We start from the raw sequence: 22,682 nt of genomic DNA, 5'->3' as shown, positions 1-22,682 counted from the left end.
GCCAGGAGTGATTTCTGAGCATAGAGCAAGGAGTAGCCCCTGAGCGTTGCTGGGTGTGACCCCTCCCCCAAAAAAAGATCCATTTTGGGTGCCAGAGAGATAGCATGGAGGTAGGGCCTTTGCCTTTCATGAAGAAGGACGGTGGTTCGAATCCCAATCCCAAATGGTCTACCGAGCCTGCCAGGAGCGATTTCTGAATGTAGACCCAGAAGGAACCCCTGAGCGCTGCAGGGTGTGGCCCAAAAGAAAACAAAAAACAAACAAATAATGTTAGTTTTTAACCCAAACTCAGTGCAGTGCACTGCTTTAAAAAATAAATAACATGTTAAAAATAAATAATAAATATTTTAAAAATAAAATATTAAAAATTAATTAAAATACAAGATAAGGAAAACACTTCAACATACCAAGGAGAAATGTGCCTAGCGTAGATTCTGCAATAACAGCCTGATTGTGGTCCTGTTTCTGTCGGGAATATGAGATAATCCATTCTGCATGGTCACAATAGGGTCCCTGTGATTTGCTGTCTCAGGTCATCCCGTATCCATAGCGTTTGGGCTTGTATTTGTGCTTAAATGGCTATCCAAGAGATGGACAGAGCTGCTTGTGCCTAAAAGCTCTTCTCAGTACTAACAATGTGTTGATTCTTTTTTTACAATGAAAAAAAAAAAAAAGCTGAGTAATATTGCATAGGAGTACCAGAAACTGCCTCTTTGAAAACAAAAACAATTTACATTAAATAAAAACCGGTTCGCAGGCTGTGTGTGCACATTTGCAGCATGGTAAAGCACACTGTAACCAACCAGGGAGATAGCTTCTGGCACGCACACCACAGGGCGCACGTTTGTCACAAGAGAGAAAAGCAAGCGTGGAGGGGGTGGGGTGAAAGGGAAAAGAGAAGAGTGCTGGCTCACTTCTGGTTCCGGAGCTGATTGGACAGCCAGTGCAGTCCCTCATAGAGCCCACCCCCACTGGTAGCATAGGTGGCCTGAATATACCAGTTTCTGTGTCACAAGTAATGAAGGCCAAGCTTGTCCATGTTCTCAGCTGCATCTATGGCATCAGGGACGTCCTGCTTACTAGCAAACACCAGCAAGACTGCATCCCTGAGCTCATCTTCAGCTAGCATCCTCATGAGCTCTTCACAAGCCTCTGTTATTAATGTCAACCACAAAGTAGTTGTGGAAGTAGTGGCGCTACAGAGGCCAAATATTGTCCTGATCACCCACATCCCACAGTCAAACTGATGTTCTTATACTCCACAGTTTCCACATTGAAGCCTTTAGTAGGAATGATAGTCACAATTTCATCCAACTTCAGTTTGTACAGGATGGTAGTTTTCCCTGTAGCATCCAAGTCTACTATGAGAATGGTGCATTTCTTTATTGCCAAAAAGGTCTTCTAACAGGTTGGCAAAGATATTCCCCATACTTGTAGACTGGTGAAAACAACACCTCATCCTAGGCAGCTTCAGTCCTGCTGCTACTCAGAACCAGGGAGTTGGTTTTGTTCCCACAAGATGGTGGTTCTGAGAGAAGTGATTTCTGAGAGGCAGCTGGACAGGAGATGTGGAATCAATTCTAGGAATTAAGCAGCAGGACGAGCAACAGTGGGGTCTATAGAGGATCGCCTGGGCAGGGACAGTATAGCTGATGGTGCTGGCGGGGATGGTCTCAGTCCCTCAGGCCTTTAAAATGGGGACTTAAACTCAGCAAGTGTTCAGAGAACTTTTGCTAGACCACTTGAGTTCCCTCTAAGAAGTACACTAAAGCACAAGCCTAAATATCTGACTGCTCCATCCAGCATTTGTTCTGGCCATTGGAGTCCCATCCTATCTGTCTTCATAGTCTCCCAGTTCGAGAGAAGAAAAGTACATGCCTGGAACTGATCTTGGGTGTCTCCTTCCCTCACAGGCAGTCATTCTCCACCATGGGGAAACCCTTCCAGATTGAGTGAGGGTGATGAACTGTTGATTATTCTGTCTACAGCAGATGCAGGTCAGTGTCCCTGGCCCATGGTGGTTCTCTGCAGGATCTTCCCCGTCAATATCTGCTTATCCCCAAGGTTCTTCTCTGGAATTCATGAGAACAGAGTGTGTGAAGGTCAGAGGAATTCAGTACTCTCACCTTCATCCCTAGACTTTGGGAATCATTAGACTTTAGGCTGCTCAGACTATGAGACAAAGTGAATCTCTCTCTGCCCTTTGTCCAAGAAAATCATACGCCATATGGCATTCAGTATTTATTGAGACCATCTCCAGGTCTACTTCCAATTTCTCAGAACACAAAAACCAGGCTCTGACAGAGCAAAACACAAATGATGTGTTGAATTCGCTACTTCCAAGTTACTGACCTGAAAATAAAGAAATAATTCAATATGCTAGGACTTCCATGAACAAGGCTTTGAAGCAAGTGGTACTGAGCATGGAAGACATAAGCCAGCAAAAGAGAATCAGCCCTTAATCACAATTTATGTGACCAAGACAGACCTGTTATGTGCATATGTGTGTGTTGAGGGTAGGGTTGAGATAGGGGGTGTTCTTAATAATGCAAGGAAAGGCCCCTGTGGAGGAACAACTTTTCCCGTATGTTGCATTAAAAATAACCCAGCCCAGACTTGCCTGCAGCTAGCGGATACCCCACAGTTGGTGGCCGTTGATGAGATGTGGCCTCCTGTCTTTGCCATCAGCAGATGTAGAGCCTGTGGGTTTCTCTTCTCTGCTCTTGTTTCCTGCCAGCTGTTTCAGGGTTGCATGTCCACAACCCTGTCCCTAAGTCTGCTGGGCCTTAGAGTGACTCTTGGGGAACTGTCACTGTTTATATGTCCAGAGCTAGAGTACCCAGGATAAAAGGGGCGTCCTCCAGAACTATGTTTGGAGTGCATGGAGGAAGGGTGGGCTTTTGCACAGATCTGAAAGCAAGAACAATCTAATTCTGCCTTGGGCTAGCTCTTTTTATAGACCCATTATATTATGAAATATTAAGTTCACCAAAGAAAGTATCATTCTCTTTGTGTAGTGTAATGAATGATTCTAGAGCAGATACCATTGGAGTGAGAGCTAAAACAGACCAGCAGGAAGGACAACATCGCACTCTCTTGTCTGTCGGAAGACCCACTTCCTGAACTCTGTGTCCAAGGCACTCACACTTATCTTTTCTTCTCTTTAGCTCTTGTCCTAGGACTGAGATGGCTGTTATTGTTTACAATAACATTTGCTTTGGCCTCTTTGGGAACTTTATGTTTGTGGAATTGTGATGCCACTTGTGTTCCTGCTGCCCTTTCTGCTCTGACTTGCAGCACTTGGCTCATTTTAGGGTTCTATAAGGTTTCCTTTAGTTGGACTTACTCTGCCTTTAGTAAGCATTTATATTTAGCTTATTTGCAGGTTGTGCACACGGAGATACTTCAAATCTACCCGCTCTACTGATTGTAGAGCTTTTGTGAGCCTGAAAGTAGATTGTGATTCGTGGTTGAATGGGTTTCATTTCTGTGTACTATTCAAATTGCATTCCAAACTGATAATGCCAAGTTACATGTCCTTGAGGGTTAGTACTCAACTACATGTGGCAATTCTCAATATTTTTAAGACTTGTATTCTGGGGACCAGAGAGATAATACAGAAGGCACATTGCTTGTCTTGAAAACAGCCGATCTGGATTATATATATCTCCTGAACCCCATATGGTCACATAAACACCTTCAAGAGTGATCTCTGAGAAAAAACTGGGAGTGAAAACTGAAAGGTGGGTGTGCCCATCCTATCCCCAATTGTATTCTTAGTCTCTGCAGTGGGTTTTTGTGATGGTCTCAGTTTGAGTTTATTTTGCATTTCTTATGAGGAGATGGTACCATCCCCTGGGCAGTTTGTGATCTTCTGGTTCTGTTCAAACAAGAAAAAAGACAATCAGTATTCATTGTGAGATGGGGAAACTATAAATGAATCCAAAAAATCAAGTTCTGATCTCCTTTATGCCTCTGTGGCCCTGAGGGTATAGATATGAAGGACACAGTCAAGTGAAGGGATATTGGGAAGGGATATGTTCTGTAAGAACATCTTTGTTTTGTATATGTGGAAATTCTTAATGATTGGCATTGAGAATTTGTATATTCATCATACCTCCAAACTGTTTTTTTTTTCCTAATGCTCTGAGTGTATTAGGAAACAAATCTCTTAAAACTGACTGAGGGGTTGGGTGAAAGATAGTATGAGGGTGAGGGGTAGATGGAATGATAGTACAGTAGTAGGGTGTTTGCCTTGCAATGGCTGACCCAGAATAGACCCAGATTCAATCCCTGGCATCCCATATGGTCCCCCAACTGCCAGGAGCAATTTCTGAACACAGAGCCAGGAGTATCCCTGAACACTGCCCAGTATGACCCAAAAACCAAAACCAAAACAAAACAAAACAAAAAAACATAAAGTATAGGTGTTAAAGCACATGCTCTGCACAAGTTTAAGCTAAATTCCATTCCTAGCTTCCCCTGAGCCCTCTAGGAGTTATCCTTGAACACAGATTGGTGTAGCCCCCAAAATAAGTAGCAAACAGTGCAAACTCAGCTCACCTTTCCATAAAAACTACTTTTTATAAAAAATTTTATTATAACACCTAATTATAATAAACACAATGTCATGGGCCCGGAGAGATGGTACAGCGGTGTTTGCCTTGCAAGCAGCCGATCCAGGACCTAAGGTGGTTGGTTCGAATCCTGGTGTCCCATATGGTCCCCCATGCCTGCCAGGAGCTACTTCTGAGCAGACAGCCAGGAGTAACCCCAGAGCACCACTGGGTGTGGCCCAAAATCCAAAAACCAAAACAAACAAACAAACAAACAAAAAAACACAATGTCATTAGGAACCAATTTGTTCCTAATAAAGTTATTTTTAGACATTAAATATTCATATGCTATTCCCACCACCAGTGTGATCTTCCTTTCAGCAGTGTCCCCTATTTTGTACTCACCCTTCTATTCTGCCTCCATGGAGGCACAAACAAATTTACTTCATATTGTTCATTACAACACAAAGGCAAATGAAATGATCAAAACTTAGAACAACAAGGTTCAATTTGAAATAATTGATATATCTCTCCATGGTGTTACTCTGTGTCTAAGGCTTTATCAGGTTATGGTTGATGCTACTTGAGTTTTATATTTGTTACTATTTAAGCTCTCTGAACTTGATAGATTACTATGTAACTTTCCTACCAAATTTTCTCTATACTACTGGGCTGACACTACTATAAAATATTGAGGCGACTGAGCTGGAGTGACAGCATAGCATTTGCTTGCAAGCAGCTCACCAGGGACAGACCCAGGTTCGATCCCCAGCATTCCATATGGTCCCCAAAAGCCTGCCAGGAGTGATTTCTGAGAGAAAAGCCTGGAGTAATCCTTGAGCACTAAAGGGTGTGCCCCTCCCCCAAATAAGTAAAATATCTAGGTGACGTGTAGCCAATTGTAGCCATGTGGTCTAGGATTTATTGATAGATTTTATACACATTTGGGACTTGGCAGCTTGATAACATTATGTTGCAAAGCTAAGCATGCCTATCAGAGAGCTTAGGGTGTGACACTAGGCTATTGTAATTTATGGAGAAAGGAGAATATGTCCCCCTTCTTCTTTCTAAGAATGCCACATAGGTATCAGTCTGGACTGTACTACCTGGGAAGTATTGGCAACCATTATTTTGTTTTGGAGATCAGTGGAGGAGTTGGGGAGTTTTTCTACCAAGATAATGTCCTATAAAATATCTTTTTAATGTTGTCTACCTTTTTCTACTATTTTACCTTTTCCTATTATTCTTTTTTAAATTTTTTTCTTGATGGGGATTTTCAGTTAGGGACACACTCAGGGTTTACTCTTGGCCCTAAGCTCAGGGGTCACTTCGGGCAGTGCTTTGAGTACCTACCATCAGGGGTGCCAGGGATTGAACCCTGTTCAACAGCATTTGAGGCAAGTGCCTTCTCACTGTGCCACCTTCAAATCTTTCACTTCATATTTTATTTTGTGGAGGTGGGGTTTGCGGACTATAACTAATTCAGGGCTCACTCTTGACTGTGTTTTCAGGGCTTACTTCTGCTCATTCAAATATCATGATTCACTCCAAACATGAATAATTTTATTTTGCCTCGTATTTCTATGTCTTTCTACAAAGTGGATGGGGCCCAGGGCCAAATGGTCCCAGGTGCTTTGAGTGGGAAAAAAATTGTCAGAACTAAATACTCAAGCCAAAGTCAATGACAGTAGAACCAAGAGACCCAAACTATAACAAGCTAAACACAAAATGAACCTGCTATACTAGTAGACCAGGGGGTTAAGGGTGGAGGTATGAGATGCATGCTGGGAACAGTGGCAGAAGGAGGTTAACACTGATGGTGGAAATGGACCTAATTCACTGTCCCTATATGCCTAAAATACAACAGTGAAAGGCTTGTAATTCACAATAGTCTCAATAAAAAATATTTTTTAAAAATCATGGTTTATCAAATATCTTGGAGTCAATTTGACTAAAGATGTGAAGGACCTATACAAAGAAAAGTATAAAACTCTACTCCAAGAAATAAGAGAGGACACATGGAAATGGAAACACATACCCTGCTCATGGATTGACAGGATTAACATCATTAAAATGGCAATATTCCCCAAAGCATTGTACAGATTTAATGCAATCCCTCTAAAGATACCCATGACATTCTTCAAAGAAGTGGATCAGGCACTTTTGAAATTCATTTAGAACAATAAACACCCTAGAATAGCTAAAGCAATCGTTGGGAAAAAGAATATGGGAGAAATTACTTTCCCCAACTTTAAACTGTACTACAAAGCAATAGTTATCAAAACAGCATGGTAATGGAATAAAGACAGACACTTAAATCAGTGGAACAGGCTTGAGCATTCAGAGAATGTTCCCCAGACATACAATCACCCAATCTTTGATAAAGGAGCAAGAAATCCTAAATGGAACAAAGAAAGCCTCTTCAATAAGTGGTGTTGGCACAACTGGCTAGCCACTTGCAAAACAGTGAACTTAGACCCCCAGCTAACATCATGTACAAAGGTTAAATCCAAATGGATTAAAGACCTCTATATCAGACCTGATGCCATAAGATATATAGAACAACACGTAGGTAAAACACTCCATGACATTGAGACTAAAGGCATCTTCAAGGAGGAAACTACACTCTCCAAACAAGTGAAAGCAGAGATTAACAGATGGGAATATATTAAGCTGAGAAGCTTGTGCACCTCGAAGCAAATAGTGCCCACTGAGTGGGAGAAACTACTTACCCAATACCCATCAGATAAGGAGCTAATCTCCAAAATATACAAGGCACTGACAGAAATGTAATTACAAGAAAAAAACACCTAATCCCATCAAAAAATGGAGAGAAGAAATGTACAGACACTTTAATAAAGAAGAAATACAAGTGGCCAAAAGGCACATGAAAAAATGCTCCACATCACTAGTCATCAGGGAGATGAAAATTAAAACAACTATGAGGTACCACCTCATGCCACAGAAATTGGCACGCATCACAAAGAATGAGAACAAACAGTGCTGGAGGGAAAGGAACTCTTATCCACTGCTGGTGGGAATGCCGTCTAGTTCAACCTTTATGGAAAGCAATATGGAGATTCCTCCAAAAACTGGAAATTGAGCTCCCATGCGATCCAGCTATACCACTCCTAGAATATACCCTAGGAACACAAAAATACAATACAAAAATCCCTTCCTTACACCTATATTCATTGCAGCACTATTTACCATAGCAGAACTCTGGAAACAACCAAGATGCCCTTCAACAGACAAATGGCTAAAGAAACTGTGGTACATATATACAATGGAATATTATGCAGCCATCAGGAGAGATGAAGTTATGAAATTTTCCTAAACATGGATGTACATGGAATCTATTATGCTGAGTGAAATAAGTCAGAGGGAGAGAGAGAAATGCAGAATGGTCTCACTTATCTATGGGTTTTAAGAAAAATGAAAGACATTCTTGCAATAATTTTCAGAGACAAAAGAGAGGAGGGTTAGAAGTTACAGCCCACTTCATGAACCTCACCACAAAGAGTGATGAGTTTAGTTAGAGAAATAACTACATTGTGAACTATCCTAACAATGAGAATGTATGAGAGAAATAGAATTTCTGTCTAGAGTACAGGTGGGGGTTGGGTGGGGAGGAGGGATATTAGGGACACTGGTGGTGGGAATGTTTCACTGGTGATGGGGGGTGTCCTCTTATATAACTGAAACCCAACCACAATCATGTTTGTAACCAAGGTGTTTGAATAAAATATTATTGGGGCCGGAGAAATAGCATGGAGGTAAGGCATTTGCCTTTCATGCCGAAAGTCATCGGTTCGAATCCCAGCATCCTATATGGTCCCCTGAGTCTGCCAGGAGTGATTTCTGAGCATGAAGCCAGGAGTAACCCCTGAGTGCTGCCGGGTATGACCCAAAAGCCAAAAAAAAAAAAAAAAAAAAAAGTAAAATATTATTTTAAAAAATCATGGTTCAAGTCTGGGTTCATTGTGCCAAAGCCAAACACCATATCCTCTGCCCTCCAGTCTCTGGAACAGTATCTTAGTGCCCAATTTGATTCTCCTCTCACTGCCAGGGACAGTGTGGGGAGCAACAGTGATGCCCTCAGCTTTGGAGTTTCAGTCACCAGTTTATATGATTCTGAGAGTCTCTGAGGAAATCCTCACCAAACTCCTCCACTGCATAAGGGGAGACAGGCAGTAGGGTGTGATTCCTTGGCAGTTCTGGGTAGAGATAGGTAAGGAAGAGGTGGCAGGGTGATGTCCAGCTCTGGGATCCCATGTGCCATGCGTATTACAGCTCTAGCAGCAGTAGAAGGTTGAATAAGTCAAATCTCAGTGCATCCACTCACCTCTCCACCCAGATACAGAATGTCCTGACCCCCAGGGATGAACTGGTCTTCTCCCAGTTAGGAGAACAGAGTCTTTATCCTGAGATTACACCTAACTAAAGTTATAGCCTCTAACCCCCGAGCACTACTCCCTGATCTGCAAGGAGTTGAATGACTCCAACTGTTTTCTCTCTTATCAAACAGGATCAGGGCCAGGGACAGCAGTGGCTCCTATGCCCTGTGCCTACTGCACGAAGGGAAGGTCCTGCACTACCGCATTGACAAGGACAAGACCGGGAAGCTCTCCATACCTGATGGAAAGAAGTTTGACACACTTTGGCAGGTACTGGCCTCTGTCTGGGGCTAATTAGATGCATATGTCTGATGCAAGAGACTTTAGGGTCAGTCTCTATGCTAGTTCATGATGATTATGGTTCTCTGTGTCCATCCATGGTGAGAACAGGTCTCTGTGTCTATCGACATAGTGGTGTGCAGGGTCCAGTCCCAGGTGAATAGACCTGAAGTAGAGACATTGTAGGGATTAAGAAAACAAGACAGATACAACAGAAAAATGAATGGGGTTAGAGCAGTGGTCGGCAAGCCACAGCTCGCGAGCCACATGTGGCTCCTTAAACTTTTTAATAAGGCTCTTCTGTGTGCCTGGCGGCCGCTCCAGGAGTTAGGTCTCTGCTCCTAGCCTCTGTCAGTGTGTGCCCTGTGTGCAGCCCCTGTGGCCAGCTCCACACAGCTCTGATCAGAACCAAAAGGCCAATCAATGTTCACATTAATGTTTGTGACTTTGTCAGTCATTGTCAGGATGTAATTTTCTATACATTGTAAGGCAAATTTTACGGAATTTAACATTATCTATAAATAATATTGTTCTAAAGTTTTTGTTTCATTAGTTGTGTTATTTGTATCCTCCCAACCTCTGTGGATACTTACATGCAGAATATTCTCAATAAAAAATTATTGAAACTAAAAAACAGGGTACCATCCTATGTATTTTTGGTTTTAAATATGTGGCTCTCAAAATAAATTTCAATCATGGTTTTGACGAGATTTGGCTCAGTTGAAAAAAAAGGTTGCCCACCACTGGGTTAGAGGGATTCGAACCTGAGGTCTGAGTGTCTTGACTATCCTCTACATAGTACATTTATTGTTCAGGAATAATCAATCATAGGAATAAGGGCAGATAACAAACAAATTACTACATAATGCTAACTAAGCATATGGTTGTATTGGTTTTTTACCTTATATAAGGGCATGTGAGGAAAGAGAAAACTAAGGTAAAATCTATGGAGTGTCTTCCTTCAGGAAGGGTGACAGATAAAAGACTGTATACAGGACTCCCTCCAGCAAGGCGTTTTCTACAGAAACATATGTTCCAATCATTTACATTAGGAGCCCTCAGCTCACTCAGCCCTGTAACTCACTCCCCTTGGACTATCAGCTCCCTATCTAAATTTGCTCATTTCTTGGATGTCTTCATATACAGCAGTGCTGGGTCTCTGTCCATGATGACTCTGGGTCTTCATCCACAGTGAGGGTAGGTCTATGTGCACATGCATGGTTCTTAGGTTCTTCAATTTTTTCAAGAATCAAATATTAAGTAATATAGATGTTCAGACTCAGAGTTGGAAATAGGAAAGTTTATTAGAAAGAAAAGAAAGAAACTCTCTTAGCAGGGGAGCAACTGCATATAGGACAAAGTGTGGATGGCTTCTTTTGTAGGCATTTTAAAGGAAAACTGGGTGTTTTTATTTTTTATTAAAGTCAGAGAGAACTCCATTTGTTTCCCAGAGATTATTGCTAATTTAAAGTCCATTTGTGTTGCTAAGATAAGATGAACCTCTTTCACTTAAACTCATGGGGATTCTGTTTATTTAAAACCTTTTAGGTTATATCTTCCACCATACCCATCATGTATTGCTCACAATTTCTTAGTATCCTGTGAGCCCAAAGTCTGGGTCAGAATTTATGGTCTGGGGAAATTATAAAGTGCCCCAGTTCTAGAAAGAGCCACAAGATTTGCAGGAATATTTAAATTCTGGAATGGAAACAGCTTAAATGGAGCCCCTCGCTATAGCTGGTAAGAGAAAACTGGCATCATCTTTCAGGGCCCCATTCCACACTGGCCCCTTGTCTCCCAATCTCCAAGGTAGAGAGGATGTCTGTGTAGCTATTATGAGAGAAGCTGGAATCTCATGGAGCAGGTCCCTTATACTATTTAGCTCACAGCTCCCTTTTCAGAAAAAAATAGCACTCAGCAACCCCCAATCAACTTAATTTTTGTTTAATTTAAATCATTGTGATTTTAAATAGAATTTATGAGATGTATTTGATCTGAGATGTCAAGTTGAAGAAGAAATGCCAGTGCAAAATGAAACTGGATGAAAATTGGGGTCCTAATATGTACCCCACCCCCTCAGTCTCAAAGAGAAGTGTTGTTTTCAAATTTCTTCAATCGTCCTAGTAGAGTGAGATTATTTATTTATTTATTTATTTATTTGGTTTTGGGCCTCACTTGGTGGTGTTCATGGATTTCTCCTGGATGTGCATTTAAGGATCACACCTGACAGAGTGCCCATGGCCATATATGATGCCAGGGATTGAACCCAATAAGTCATAAGCAAATCAAGTGTCCAACTTGCTCTACCATCTCTTCAGCCTGCCAAGGACTTACTGTTAACTCAATTGCAACTTAACCCAGAATATGTTTCTGGAGTTTCTTAGGCACCAAGTTATAAGCCCTACCCTAAATACCATCCCAACATGTGCCACCAGGCTCCTGGGGTCAATTAACTGGTTCTAACTGGTTCTAACTTTGTAAAAACAGCCTGTGAGCTGATGAAAAGGTTGGTAGGTGCTAGAATGCAACAGCACTGTGTGCTTCATGTCTATGAAGTGCCCCGTAAACCAGGGTGGCTCCAAAGACAGGCATCAGGATGTCTGTTCACCTTAGGAGTAGCTACCAATTGAACTTTTGTGGGTGAGGGGCATACTCAGGGCTGTAGCCCCATGTCTGTGCTGGGCCATCTAGTGACCTATATGAAGTGAACCAGTCAAAATAATTTGATGGTGATGATGATGATTAGTTTAGGGCAATATCTCACCATGCTCAGGGGCTGTACCTGGCTCTGAGCTCAGTAGCCTCTCCCAAAAATGCAGAGAATCACATCTTGTCCTCTCTCTTGCAAGTCATTCTCTTGAGTACTCTCCAGCCCATACACTATGTATCTTAATGCAGTGCTTGGAAAGCATCTTTTCTAGATGTTGGGCATTATTTCTTAATAGTCATTATCATACTTGCACTGTCTTGAGTATTGGGACTAAGCAGCATGTTTCTTATTCACTGTTGACTGTTCTATTTGAGTGGTATTGACTTACAAGAGCATTTAGCCAATTGAGGTGGTAGTAGGCAGTGAAAATGAGAAAGGAGTAGCATTTTGCCTTTTAGTATTAACTGCCCATCATAATTGCCACTTTGACAAGAACTAGAGATGCTATGTTGAATGCATCAGGTGTCATCCAGTCCAGCATTTAGAGTCACAAGATTCATCAGTGAGGATACTGTCCTTAGAATCTCCTGGAAAGCCTTGTCAGAGTTTCAAAACAAGCCTTCACTGTCAAGCTATATTGCTAGGAGTGCATCCCAAGACTGGTTTTTCATTTGCTGATTCTCCTGCTTTGTCATAGTCTTCAACCATAATGACAGTTTTTACTTTGTATCTCTTCCATCTTCATGTTAAGAAAAAGCCTCAGAAATGCCAGCAATGGTTTCCATTTTGGATAGATGATCTCAGTGAGTTTTCTGGGTGATAATATAGGTCCCTCGGCAATCTACCTCACTAGGAGCCTACTGCTACTGTTAGGAGCATTGGTTACTGGACATAGGAACAGATCAGCAAACCTATGCTCTGAACCTACCCATGTTTATTAGTCCTTGAAGTAAATGGTTATCACACTAGCAGGGGTGAGAGCCTCTGTCACATTGACAGTGTAAGACCTGCAAGACCTCTTGTCCCGGATAATGATGGGACAGACATGGGTGCATCCTTTGGCTGCCCATAGATCATTTGCCTTTCTTTATGGTCCATGTAATAATTTTGTAAAGTTTCAAATGGTCCTTAGAAAAAGTTTTTCTTCCCCAGGTTTAAAAGACTTTTTTTTAAATGAAAAGAATTGTTGCCATTAATGGTATAGAGATCGAGAAAACTTTAAATATCACTTTTCACCTTCCTGGTGAAAATAGAAAAGTAAATCTTCTACTCAAGAAAAAAATTCTTACTTGGAATTCCACTTCTCCACCTTTTCTGAATAGTAAATGGTCAGAAACACAAACAGTTGGGGAAATATTGGTTGGCCACTGAAGGAATGGCTAGAGTCTTTGTTCTTTTTCTATGTGTGAAAGGCGGCATGCTTGGTAATGCTCAGGGCTTACTCCTGAATCTGTAATCAGTAATCACGCCTGGAAGGACTCAAAGAACCATATGTGGTACCAGTGATCAAAGCCAGGTCAGCCTTATGCAAGGCAAATGCCTTAACAATTGTAGTCTTTCCAGCCCTGTATCTTCTCTTTTAAGCTCATCGTTTTAGGCTCTTTTTCTCAGCCTGGGAAAAAAAGGTATCACATATAACAGGAGAGAGACTGTGGGGTAGTGAAGTGGTAAGGCTGCTTAAATGGAAGCAGGATCAAAGTACAGATCTCATGTACAATGTTATTACTACAATGAATTTAAACTTAACAATAGAATGTTTAAGGGAAAAGTAAGTAATAGTCATTGAATGAACATTCATTCAAGTCAAGTTTTGAGAGGAGGAAATTAGGATCAAAGGGTATTTCTTTACAAGAAAGAGGGTTAGCAATAAATACAGAAAGAAGAAGAGCGACTCACTTATTTTCCCCCTCCCCATGGGTCACAAGATTTTAGTCTATGTGAGAAAAGAGAATGAGAAAAGCCAAGATGATTTTCTTATTGCATAACTGTAATTGGATATAAGTAAAGTTCCTTAACACTACTTTTTTTTGGGGGGGGGTTGGGTCACACCCAGTGGTATTCAGAGGTTACTCCTGGCTATACCCTCAGAAATCACTCCTGGCATCAGGGATCATATGGGATGCCGGGACTCAAACCACCGTGTGTCCTGGATTGGCTGCATGCAAGGCAAACACCCTACTGCTGGGCTATCTCTAAGGCCCCAACACTAATTTATTTTTTAGAAGATCTTTTTAGTCATTAAAATTTAAGTATACTCATTTAAATGCATATAAGGGGCACATGTGTTGTTGTGTGGCACATGTACATGGTGACTGAGCAGGTTGCCCTCATCTCCCCTCTTTAGATGTGCATTTTTACATTTTATACTTTTTCCAGTTTAATTTTTGTTTTTTACTTCATTTAAGCACCATGATTACAGGGTGTTCATAATAGTTGTTTTTATCATATTTACAAAGTTGTTCAATAATGAATTTCAGTCATACGATATATAACACCATTCCCCAGTTCATATTTCCCACCACCACTGTTCTCAGTTTTCCTCTCACCCTACCCCCTACCCTCTCCTTTGACTGTTTTTGTGGCAAACACTTTTATTCTCTCTCTCTCTCTCTCTCTCTCTCTCTCTCTCTCTCTCTCTCTCTCTCTCTCTCTCTCTCTCTCTCCTCTCTCTCTCTCTGTTTTCTTTTTTTCCTTTTAGACATTGTGGTTGCACTATTGTTAATGAAGGTTACCATATATATCACTTTATCCCCTTTCAGCACTCAGTTTCTGTCCAGGGATCATTTTCAATGATCATTGTCATAGTGATCCCTTCGGTGCCTTAACAGCACTCCTCCAATATTGTGGCAAGTTTCCTACTATGGACTGGCTGGTCCTCCTAACTCTCATTTCTACTGATTCTGTATATTACTATCAAACTATTTTTTGCATTCCCAAATGAGTGGGATTATTCTGTTTATTCCTCTCCCTCCCTCTTACTCATTTTGCTCAGCATAATTCTGCCGTATCCATTTATGTATAAGCACATTTCATTACTTCATTTTCCTGACGTTTGCATAGTATTCAATTTTATATATGTACCACAGTTTCTTTAGCCACTCATTTGTCCTCAGGTATTTGGGTTGTTTCCAGATTCTGGCTATTGTGAATAGTGCTTCAATGACAGAAATTTAGAGGGCTCTATTACATTATGTTTTGGGGTTCCTAATGTGTATTTTTAGGAGGGGTAATTCTGGATCATATGAAAGGCAAATTTCTAATTTTTTTCCTAAAAGGCTGGACCATTCAACATTTCCACCAGCAGTGTGTTCCAGTCGCTGTGGTGTGAGTTGATAACTCATTGTTATTTGGACTTGGATCTCCGTGATGATTAATGATGTAGAACATTTTTTTTTCATGGGCCTTTTTGGGCATCTATATTTTTTTCTTTGAGGAAATGTCTGTTTGTTTTTTTTACCCCCATTTTTGGATGGGGTTAGATGTTATGTTCCTCTAAATTCTATCAGTGCCTTGTATATCTTAGATATTAATCACTTATCAGATATATATATGAGTAAATAGTTTCTCCTTTTCCATGGGTAGTCTGTATATGAGTCACCATTTCTATTGAATGCAGAAGCTTCTCAGTTTAATTTAGTCTCATTTATTTATCTTTGCTTCTACTTACATGGCCAATGGTGTTTTATACTTGATGATGCCTTTATTTTTAATATCTTTATTTAAACACAGAAATTACAAATATGATTGTAGTTAGGTTTTAGTCATTTAAAGAACACTCCCCTTCACCAGTGCAATATTCCCATCACCAATGTCCCAAATCTCCCTCCTCCCCACCACACACCTGTACCCTATACAGGCTTTGTACTTCCCTCATTCATTCACAGTGTTAGAAAAGTTCTGAATGTAGTTATTTCTCTTACAGCACTCATCACTCATCACTCTTTGTGGTGAGCTTCATATCATGAGCTGAGCTTCCAGCTCACCTCTCTAAGAATTATTGCAAAAAATGTCTTTCATTTTTCTTAAACTCATAGATGAGTGAGAATATTCTGTCTATCTCTGTCCCCCTGACTTATTTCACATCATAATAGATTTCATGTACATCCATGTATAGAAAATTTCATGGCTTCATCTCTCCTGACGGCTGCATAATATTCTATTGTGTATATGCACCACAGTTTCTTTAGCCATTCATCTGTTGAAGGGCATCTTGGTTGTTTCCAGGGTCTGGCTATTATAAATAGCACTGCAATGAATATAGGTGTGAGGAAGGGTTTTTGTACTGTATTTTTGTGTTCTTAGGGTATATCCCTATGAGTGGTATAGCTGGATCGTATGGGAGCTCAATTTCCAGTTTTTGGAGGAATCTCCATATCGCTTTCCATAAAGGTTGAACTAGATGGCATTCCCACCAGCAGTGAAAAAGAGTTCCTTTCTCTCCACATCCCTGTCATCACTCCATGTTCTCGTTCTTTGTGATGTGCGCCAATCTCTGTGGCATGAGATGGTACCTCATAGTTGTTTTTATTTGCACCTCCCTTATAATTAGTGATGTGGAGCATTTTTTCATGTGCCTTTTGGCCATTTGTATTTCTTCATTAGAAAGTGTTTTTTCATTTCTTCTCCCCATTTTTTGATGGGATTAGATGTTTTTTTCTTGTAAAGTTCAGTCAGTGCTTTGTATATTTTGGATATTAGTCCCTTATCTGATGGGTACTGGGTGAATAGTTTCTCCCACTCAGTGGGTAGCTCTTGTATTCTGGGCACTATTTTCTTTGAAGTGCAGAAGCTTCTCAGCTTAATATAGTCCCATCTGTTTATCTGTGTTTCCACTTGTTTGGAGAGTGCTGTTTCTCCTTAAAGATGCCTTTAGTCTCAATGTTATAGAGTGTTTTACCTATGTGTTGTTCTATATACCTTATGGTTTCAGAACTGATATCAAGGTCTTTAATCCATTTGGATTTTACCTTTGTACATAGTATTAGCTGGGGGGGGGTCTGAGTTCGCTTTTTTGCAAGTGAGTAACCAGTTGTGCCAACACCAATAGTTGAAGAGGCTTTCTTTGCTCCATTTAGGATTTCTTGCTCCTTTATCAAAAACTAGGTAATTGTATGTCTAGGCAGCATTCTCTGAGTATTGAAACCCATTGCACTGATCTGAGGGTCTGTCTTTATTCCAATACCATGCTGTTTTGATAACTATTGCTTTGAAATACAGTTTAAAATTGGAGAAGTAATGCCTCCCATATTTCTTTTCCCAAGGAGTGCTTTAGCTATTCGAGGGTGTTTATTGTTTCAAGTGAATTTCAGAAGTGTTTGATCTACTTCTTTGAAGAATGTCATGGGTATCTTTAGAGGGATCGCACTAAATCTGCACAATGCTTTAGAGAGTATTGCCATTTTCATGATGTTAATCCTGCCAATCCATGACAGTGACAGGGTCTGTGTTTCCATTTACACGTGTCTCTCTTAGTTCTTGGAGCAGTGTTTTATAGTTTGTTTGTTTTCTTTTGTTTTGTTTTTGTATAGGTCCTTCACGTCTTTAGATAAGTTGACTCCAAGACATTTGAGTTTGTGTGGCACTAATGTGAATGGGGTTGTTTTCTTAATATCCATTTCTTCTCTATCATTAATGGTGTATAAAAAGGCTATTAATTTTTGTGTGTTAATTTTGTAGCCTGCTACACTGCTATATGAATCTATTGTTTCTAGAAGCTTTTCAGTAGAGTCTTTAGGGTTTTCTAAGTAGAGTATCATGTCATCTGCAAACAGTGAGAGTTTGACTTCTTCTTTTCTTATCTGGATTCCCGTGATATCTTTTTCTTGCCTAATCACTATAGCAAGTACTTCCAGTACTATGTTGAATAGCAGTATTGAGAGAGGACAGCATTGACCTTTACCAGAATTTAGAGGAAGAGCTTTTAGTTTTTCTCCAATGAGAATAATATTTGCCATTGGCTTGTGTAAATGGCCTTAACTATATTGAGAAAGGTTCCTTTCATTTTCATCTTGCTGAGAGTTCTAATCAAGAACCTTATCAAATGCTTTCTCTGTGTCTATTGATATGATCATGTGATTTTTTTCTTGTTGTTGATGTTATGTATTATGTATTATTATTTAACAGCTCTACAGATGTTAAACCATCCTTGCATTCCTGGGATGAAACCTACTTGACCATAGTGAATGATCTTGATGAGGCATTGGATCCTATTTGCCAGGATTTTGTTGAGGATCTTTGCATCTGCGTTCATCAGGGATATTGGTCTGTAATTTTCTTTTTTGGCAGCATCTCTGTCTGGTTTAGGTATCAAGGTGATATTGGCTTCATAAAAGCTAGTTGGAAATGTTCCTGTTTTTTCAATTTCATGAAAGAGCCTGGCCAGGATTGGTGGTAGTTCCTCTTGAAAGGTTTGAAAGAATTCATTAGTGAATCCATCTGGGCCTGGGCTTTTGTTTTTGGGCACACTTTTTATTATAGTTTTAATTTCCTCAATAGTGATGGTGGTGTTTAGATATGTTTCATCCCCTTTGTTCAACCGTGGAAGGTTATGAAAGTCCAAGAATTTCTCCATTTCTTCCAGGTTCTCATTTTTAGTGGCATAGAGTTTCTCAAAGTAGTCTGTGAGTGCCCTTTGAATCTCTGTAGTATCCATAGTGATCTCCATCTTTTCATTTCTGATACAGGTTATCAAGATTCTCTTTCTCTCTTTGTGAGTTTTGCCAATGATCTATCAATCTTATTGATTTTTTTTCAAAGAACCAACTTCTGCTTTCATTAATCTTTCGGATTGTTTTTTGGGTTTCCACTCCATTGATTTCTGCTCTCATATTTGTTATTTCCTTCTATCTCCCTATTTTTGGTTCCTTTTGTTGATCATTTTATGAGCTGCATCATTAAGCTATTCAGGTATGCCCCTTCTTCCTTCCTGATTTGTGATTGCAAAGCTATAAATTTTCCTCTCATGACTGCTTTTGCTGTGTCCCATAGGTTCTGATAGTTAGTGTCTTCATTGTCATTTGTTTTCAGGAAAGTTTTGATTTCATCTCGGACCCACTGGTTGTTTAGTAGTAGGCTGTTTAATTTCCAGCTGTTAAAGTTTTTATTCTGTGTTCCTTTGTAGTTTACATCTAATTTCAGAGCCTTGTGGTCAGTGCAGGTAGCCTGCAAAATGTCTATCCTCTTGATTTTATTGAGGTATGTTTTATGTACCAGCATTTGGTCTATTCTGGAGAATGATCCATGGAAATTGGAGAAGAATGTGTATCCAGGTTTCTGGGGATGGAGTGTCCTATGTATATCCACTAGGCCTCTTTTTTCCATTTCTCTTTTCAGGTCTAGTATATTTTGGTGGGTCTCAGTCTGGTTGTCCTATCAAGTGTTGGCAGGGCCGTGTTGAGTTCTCCCACAATTATTGTGTTTTTATTGATATCCTTTTTCAGATTTGTCAACAATTGTATTAAATACTTTGCTGGTCCCTCATTGGGTGCATATATGTTTAGAAGAGTGATTTCTTCCTTCTGTACATATCCCTTGATTAGTACAAAATGTCCATCTTTGTCTCTTGCAACTTTTCTGAGTATAAAGTTTGTGTCATCTGATATTAGTATGGCCACTCCAGCTTTTTTAAGGGTGTTATTTGCTTGGATAATTTTCCTCCAGCCTTTGATTTTGAGTCTGTTTGTTCTGACTATTCAGGTTTGTTTCTTGTAGGCAGTAGAGGGTTGGATTCAGTTTTTTGATCCATTTAGCAACTTTGTGTCTCTTAATGGGTGCATTTAGACATTGAGAGAGATAATTGTCATGGGATTCAGTGCCATCTTTGTGTAGAAGTTTCATGTGTCTGTTGGTAAGTCATGTCTTAAAATAGACCTTTCAGTTTTTATTCTAATACTGGTTTTGAGTCTGTAAAGTTTCTGAGCTGTTGTTTATCTGTGAAGCTATGTATACTTCCTTCAAACCTGAAAGTGAGTTTTGCTGGGTGCAGTATTCTAGGTGAAGCATTTATTTCATTGAGTTTTGTCACTATATCCCACCACTGCCTTTTGGCCTTGAGTGTTTCTTGTGACAGGTCTGCTGTAAATCTCAAGAATGCTCCCTTGAATGTAATTTCCCTTTTTGATCTTGCTGCTTTCAAAATTCTGTCTCTATCTGTGGGGTTTATCACTATGACTAGGATGTGTCTTGGGTGTTTTTCCTGGAGTCTCTTTTATCTGGTACTCTTCTGGCATGAAGGATTGGGTCACATGTATTCTTTACCTCTGGTAGTTTCTCTTGATGATATTCTTGACTGTTGATTCTTCCTGGAGATTTTTTTCCTGGGTCTCTGGGACTCCAATGATTCTTAAGTTGTTTCTGTTGAGCTTATCAAAGACTTCTATTTTCATCTGTTCACATTCTTTGAGTAATTTTTCCATTGTTTGATCATTTTCTTTAAGGCTTTTTTCCAATCTCTTCTGCTGTATGGAGTTGCTATGCATCTCATATTCCAACTCACTAATTCTATCCAGCTGCTATTAACCTGTTGAAGAGATTTTCCATTGAGTTTTTCAATTCATCTACTGAGTTTTACAGACCTGTTATTTGACCTGTTATTTCAGTTTGGAGTTTTTTGATTTTTATCTTCATATTCTCTTGATTCTTACTTGTGTTCTGTTCAATTCAATCTATGCTTTCTTTGAGTTCTGTGAACAGCCTCCATATTTCTTCTCTAAACTTCATATCTGAGAGACTAACTAGGTGGTTGACCATTTTTGGGTCATCAGATTTGCCATCTTCATTCTCTATGCCTGATGGTGGTCTACATTGTTTCCCCATTTTCATGCTTGTATTGTGGATTTTTCTGTGTTGTAGTGGTATTCATTGGCTAGGTGGAATTCTCAGCTGCTCCACTTTGCTTCATGACCAGGCTCCTCTGGCTCCATCCCTTGTGGGTGGGACGACTCATCTCAGGAGAAGGGAGCCCTCATGGAAGGATGAAAGAGAGGATCAAAGTTCCCAGGTCGAAGCAAGCAGAGCGAAGGCCCAGGATATCTGCTGTGCTTAAGAAGCACAGCAGAGTCAGCTATATCCACCTGATGATGCCTTTAGCTTCAATATCATGGAGTGTTCTGCCTCTTTATTCCACTATGTATTTATGGTTTTAGGTCGATATCATGGTATTTAAGCCATTTTGATTTGACATTTGTGCATGTCATTAAAGAGAGGTCTGAGTTCACTTTTTTCCATGTAGTTAATGAGTTTTTCAACACAATTTGTTGAAGACACTTTCCTTGCTCTACTTCATATTTCTAGCTCCTTTATTAAAAGATTATATTGCTCATATACCTGAGGGTCAGTCTCAGAATATTCAAGTCTATTCCATTGGTCTTAGGTCTGTCTTTATTCTAAGGCCATGCTGTTTTAATAACTACTGATTTGTGATACAGTTTGAAGTCATGAAAGTGATGCCTCCTATCTTTTTCCCAATGATTGCTTTAGCTCTTCATGAAGATTGTTCCATATGAATTTCAAAGATATTTGATCTATTTCTCTAAAAAATGTAATGAACATCCTTATAGAGATTACATTAAATCTGTAAAATGCCTTGGAAATTATTGCAATTTTAATATTGATCCTCCCAATCTATAATCAGGAACATGCATCCATTTCCTTGTATCTACAGATACTCCTCAGTTAACCACCATGTTCTGTTTCAAAGACTTGGTTGTTAAGCAAATTGGTCATTAAGTGAGGAACTGCATGTACTGTATCCAATAGTACAGTATATGCATATTACTTGACAATACAGTATTCTAAATAAGTAAAATAACGAGAAAATAATAATTGAAAACTTCCATTTGTTTTAATTTGCATAGGTTGTGTAATTTACACACAGTACTGCAATGTATTACAAAACATAAAGTTAGTAAAGTAGGTACATTAAAACATCAAAAACCACAGTACTCTACTGTATAGTGTACAAAATGGAAAAAATATATTTAAAATAAAATGAAATAACGGTGAAGAGAGGGTTGTAAGTGCGAGCAGTCGCTAAACAGGTAGGTTGTTAAGCGAGGAGTATCTGTATTTTCATTTCTTGAAGAACCACTGACTTATTTTTGTGAAAAATGATTCCTTAATTTTATTTTCTTGGGACCAATTCATCAAGGATACCCATGCATAGCCCAATATACTGTGGTTCCTTCTATCCCCGATTTTTTTTAACTAAATTGGTTGTTTTTCTAGACTTTAATAACCCAACACTATTACAATTTTAGTAATGCTACACTGGACTCACTTCTTGCTCTTCCCCAAGATCAGAGTGTGTCTCATTCACCTTCTTCCTTAAAGTTCATCTCCAGGCATGATTCTCTGTAGAATGCTTATTAAATGAATTGTAGTGTGCTGAGTTCATTTGTTTAACATTACATGAAGGTATAAGAAAACACACAAATAAGTGCAACCTGTAATCTTCACACACACACACACCCAAAAAATAAGCAAAAATGGAATAAAATCCAGAAGAGAAAGTCTTTTGCCTTTGAGACCATAGAGGCCAATCAAACAAGCTGGTTGTTTCATTTGGCCTTGAATCACTTTTAAAGTCTGAAAGAGGAATCAGCTGTTCATATTTTGATTTCTTTGTATTCTGCCTTCATTATTTATCACACCTTCCTACTTTCTCTTTCAGTTGGTGGAGCATTATTCTTACAAAGCAGATGGCTTGTTGAGAGTTCTGACAGTTCCATGTAAAAAGCTTGGTGGGCAAACAGGTAAGTTACTGAGACATTTTTAGAGTTTTAATCTTTGAGCCTTTAATGA

At 39.7% G+C, this 22,682-nt stretch overlaps 1 protein-coding gene and 1 pseudogene across 2 annotated transcripts in view; one reads left to right on the top strand and one right to left on the bottom strand.

The window, feature by feature from the left end:
* SYK (spleen associated tyrosine kinase) overlaps positions 1 to 22,682 on the top strand; it is a 67,565-nt gene that overhangs the window by 21,850 nt on the left and 23,033 nt on the right. For both annotated transcript variants that reach the window (XM_049769559.1, XM_049769560.1), the window contains exons 3-4: positions 9,085 to 9,223; positions 22,552 to 22,633. In XM_049769559.1, the coding sequence (XP_049625516.1) occupies positions 9,085 to 9,223; positions 22,552 to 22,633 (221 nt within the window). The remainder of the gene's footprint in view (positions 1 to 9,084; positions 9,224 to 22,551; positions 22,634 to 22,682) is intronic.
* Positions 911 to 1,429, bottom strand: LOC126003397 (ADP-ribosylation factor 1-like; annotated as a pseudogene).

Source organism: Suncus etruscus, chromosome 3 (genome assembly GCF_024139225.1).
Source record: "Suncus etruscus isolate mSunEtr1 chromosome 3, mSunEtr1.pri.cur, whole genome shotgun sequence".
Taxonomy (NCBI): Eukaryota; Metazoa; Chordata; class Mammalia; order Eulipotyphla; family Soricidae; genus Suncus; species Suncus etruscus.
Note: the sequence above shows the minus strand (reverse complement) of the source record. Positions and strands in the feature narration are given on the sequence as shown.